Source organism: Castor canadensis, unplaced genomic scaffold, assembly GCF_047511655.1.
Source record: "Castor canadensis unplaced genomic scaffold, mCasCan1.hap1v2 HAP1_SCAFFOLD_88, whole genome shotgun sequence".
Classification (NCBI taxonomy): Eukaryota; Metazoa; Chordata; class Mammalia; order Rodentia; family Castoridae; genus Castor; species Castor canadensis.
Window position 1 is genome coordinate 112,658 of NW_027395334.1, and position 3,711 is coordinate 116,368.

The following is a 3,711-nucleotide window of genomic DNA, read 5'->3' on the forward strand; positions in this document are numbered from 1 at the left end:
TGAATTCTTCCCCATGTGTCTCTTTCCACTCTAATTTCTACCCCTCCACCTGCCCACAGAATGCCTGGTGCCAAACTCTCCAATAAAGTCTCTACAGCCCTGCCAGGAATGCCACATAAAAATAAGAATAGGTAAAGATAAAGGAAAAAAAAAAAAAGAAAAACAAAATTTGAATCGGTCTTACCCAAAAATGCTCCCCAAAATATGACATCCTAATGGCGTCTGTGAAGACCTCAGCAGGTGTCTGTCTGTCCAGTGTCTGTCTAAAGAAAGAGACATGTGTGAGTCACTGAGTTTAACCTAACAGGGTCTGGTGAGGGAAATTCCCATTGTCCTACCCATGGAGCTCAGAGACTGGGGAGGAATGAGGAACTGAAAACCTCCAGGGCTCAGAGCCTGCTAGGGCCCTGAGATGAGTCAGCCCTGATCCTGCAGCCCTCATCTCAGGGGACACACTGGACACACATGCCCCTGTCCCATGGGGTCATGGCTGGAGTACGTGGAGGGGATATGACAGGTGGGGTTTTAAAGCACGTATAGGAGTTTATGGCAAGGACAGGAGGGGTGAAAACGAGCCCTGTGGTAGGTAGAGAAGGTCTGGGTCATTTCATATTTGGACTGTCCTTTGAAGGACACCTACTTGCCAAGGTCACACCTTGCTCCCTGGATCAGTTGAGCCAGACCTGAATGCTCAGCCCCACGGCAGACGGCTCCCGTGGGCAGAGGATCTGGGGCTGGACCAGTCGGGGGAGGTCGGGGTCCCTGCTGTGTCCCTGGAATCTCCCTGGATCTTCCAAGCCCCTCCACAGGCGCCTCCCAGGGTGCAGAGTGCCCTGCGCACCCAGATGTCAGCACCCGGCTGTGTCAGTGGCCACAGGAGCCACGTCCACCTGGCGTCTGAGTCACTCTCCAGCTCCGCACCTCAGTTTCCCCATCTGCAAAACACATGGGCAGAATGCCCAGAAAAAGTCTCGCTTGGGGACTCCAGGGCTGCAGAGGGGCTCGGGCCAGGCTGCCCGGCGGGGGAGGACATGGGTGTCCATGACAGAATCAGGAGGCCCAGTCTGTCACTCGAGCTGTGGGCCTCATGCATAACGTATGACCTCAGACAGCAGCTGGGAGCCTGGCAGATGCGGTGGCAGCAGGGGACTGGTGACAGGATGGGGGTGCTCTCTGGGCCCCAACCAGGAAAGGACTGAAAAGCGCCTTGGGCTGGGCTACCTCTGTGTGAGCCTCAGTTTTCCTCCTCTTAAAAGCTTGCTTAACTTGTCAGGACTGGACACAGAGAGATGCCCATCTGTGGTCAAAGACAGGCCAGATAGACAGAGGTTCAAAAGCCGGGAAGGCCCAGACCTATGCAGGGGACATGAGGATTGGGGTTTTCAAGGATGAATAGGAGTTCACCAAGAAACTATTCGTTTCAACAAATGCAGCCAACCAGCGACCTATACCAGGCAATGCTGGGGTGGTGGAGAAACTTTGATCTCCCAGTGTAGCCCCACCCCTAGGAAGCCTAGTTTGGGGGGACACCAGGCTGAAAGCCCCGAGTTCTCATTCTGACCTGGGTCACAGATGTCCACAGACCCCTCAGAGCCGTGCTGAACGACACACGGGGACCCCACACGCCAGGTGACTCTCTTTCACCAGACGTGTGGCTCCACGACACCCCCGGGACCGCCAGCCTGCCCTCCCCTGAAAGCCAGGTGTCCACGCTGTGCGTGCCGACCACTGACACAGCTGCGTCCCCCCCACCACAGCCTCACTGGGCCGCTTTACAGATGAGGAAACAGAGGCACGAAGGTGTCACACCCCTCCCAGCCTCGGGGGACGACTGTGGCCCTGGCCCGGCTGACCTCGACCTCCTGGTCACAGCCACCACCATGTGTGGTCCTTGGTCTCCAGGTCCCCTTCCCCGTCCCCCTACCTCTCTCTCAAAGCCAAGGATGTCACACAGGCCAGGCCCAGCCCAGGAAGTGACACCTGCTTGGCCAAGGGTCCCCTTCTGCTCTGAGGGGACCCGGAGGGGCCTTCAGGTGCCCTGGCCGGGGTTCACACTCACCTATGGGCGCTGTGTAGGTCTGGGATCTGGGGCCCTGCAAGAGATGGCCACGGGCCCCTGCCACTTCCGTCACCACCAAGCCGTGTGTGTGCTTGCGAGGGGACAGGAAGTTCTCCCCGCCCGCCCGCCTGCCACCAACCGTCACCTCGCCTCTCCGCCCACCACGCCCTGGTCCTCTCTGGGGCCTGGGGGACGTTATCAGCACACACAGGAGCTCAGGTCACCGGCGGTCAGTGACACGGCCCCCGCCTAGCACAACCGGGACCCAGCGTTCCACATGGCGCCATCGCCGGCTGTGTCGACACAGCTGCCCGTGCCTCGGCGGGGAAACTGAGGTTCACCCAGCATGGCTGCCCTGGGGAGCCCTTTCCTCCATAGGAAATTCAGAGTGACATCTGACAACTGCACTGCCACTGAGAGGACGCGGTCACAGTAATAGCGAAACCTTCCTTTCTGCCCCCAAACGCTCTGTGTTTGCTCCTTCCATCGGAGAAGAACTGAAACAGCACCACGGGCCTCGAAAACAACGGTGACCTGACTGCCAGCCAGGTCCCCCTGCCAGCCCAGAGACCGCCGGACACTTGCCCCAGGCTCAGCTGTGTCCCTCCTGTCACCCCAGCACCTGTTCCCAAAAAACTGGGGCTGAGGAGCAGATGGACCGGATGGGAACCGAACTGGCAAGGCAGACAGGGCACCCCGGGATTGGAGGACACTGGCCGGGGGGGCCAGAGCCCCAGAGCTCTTGCTGGGTGACCTTGGGCCACCCGTGACCCCTCTGGGCAGCCAGGATCCTGTGATCAGGACCTGACCCCGTGTCCTCACTGCTGTTTGTGCATCGAGGACTCATTTGAGGGTTTTCTCTTTGTTCCCAGTAACCAGCGGCTTGGCCCCCGGGTGTCACCCACTATTTCAATGACCAGCTCTGCCATGTCCCCCCTCTTTGGGCCCAGTCACCAGCGCGGTGATCACAGACTATACCCACGGCACCTCCTGACCCTGTCTGTCACCTCCCCGGTGGGGAACCTGAGTCACGTGACGTGCCCGGGGTCACTCGGCTCGGGGATGGTCCACCCTCCCCGCTGCTCCTTCGTGACTTCATCTGTCTGCCTTCATCGCTTCTTTGGGGGCTGCAACTATTGAGTGCTGACTGTATACCTGGCTTTGTCAGGAGCCGGCCCAGTCCTTCCCCTTCCTGGTCGGCTGTGACACGTTTACGAGCTCCAATGTTATAATTAACATCAGAACCCGAATGTCCGCGTCCCCCTGGCTGCCCGCCTCCCACGGCCTCCCCACATCTTCCCGGAGGGCTCAGCCCATTTCACTGGGGACACAGCCACCGGGAGGACGCCGACTCCAACCTGGGGGCGTCAGACTCCCCCATCTGGTGTCTGCTGCTCACTTGGCTAAGCTGGCTGCAGGGGACAAAGGGACAGGCTGACCTGTCACCTCCCACCTGCACCTGCCAGGGCGAGGGGGGACAGCGGGGGGACGTCCCCACCCAGGGGACGATGGTATGCGTGGGTGATGGTATGTGGGTCAGGGCGTGGACCTGGCTGGCCCTGCTGGTGAGACCAGGGCGGTGGAACCCTGGTGACACTTTGGCTGAGTGTCACCATGAACCCATTTCCCAGCTCAGTAATTTGGGGTCACAG

General features: G+C 59.6%; 1 protein-coding gene across 7 annotated transcripts in view; it reads right to left on the reverse strand.

The window, feature by feature from the left end:
- LOC109698335 (FCH and mu domain containing endocytic adaptor 1) overlaps positions 1 to 2,356 on the reverse strand; it is a 16,434-nt gene extending 14,078 nt beyond the window's left edge. For 3 of the 7 annotated variants that reach the window (XM_074064535.1, XM_074064536.1, XM_074064534.1), the window contains exons 1-2: positions 641 to 2,021; positions 185 to 263 (exon numbers count right to left, since the gene is read on the reverse strand). Coding sequence is in view for 4 of the 7 variants with exons in the window: in XM_020182478.2 (XP_020038067.2) it covers positions 185 to 211 (27 nt within the window). In the remaining 3 variants the exon portion in view is untranslated. Of the gene's footprint in view, positions 1 to 184; positions 264 to 640; positions 2,022 to 2,059 lie in introns of those variants that run through there. The other 4 variants (XM_020182478.2, XM_074064539.1, XM_074064538.1 and 1 more) reach the window with 4 other exon arrangements.
- Between the last annotated feature and the right edge of the window lie 1,355 nt (positions 2,357 to 3,711).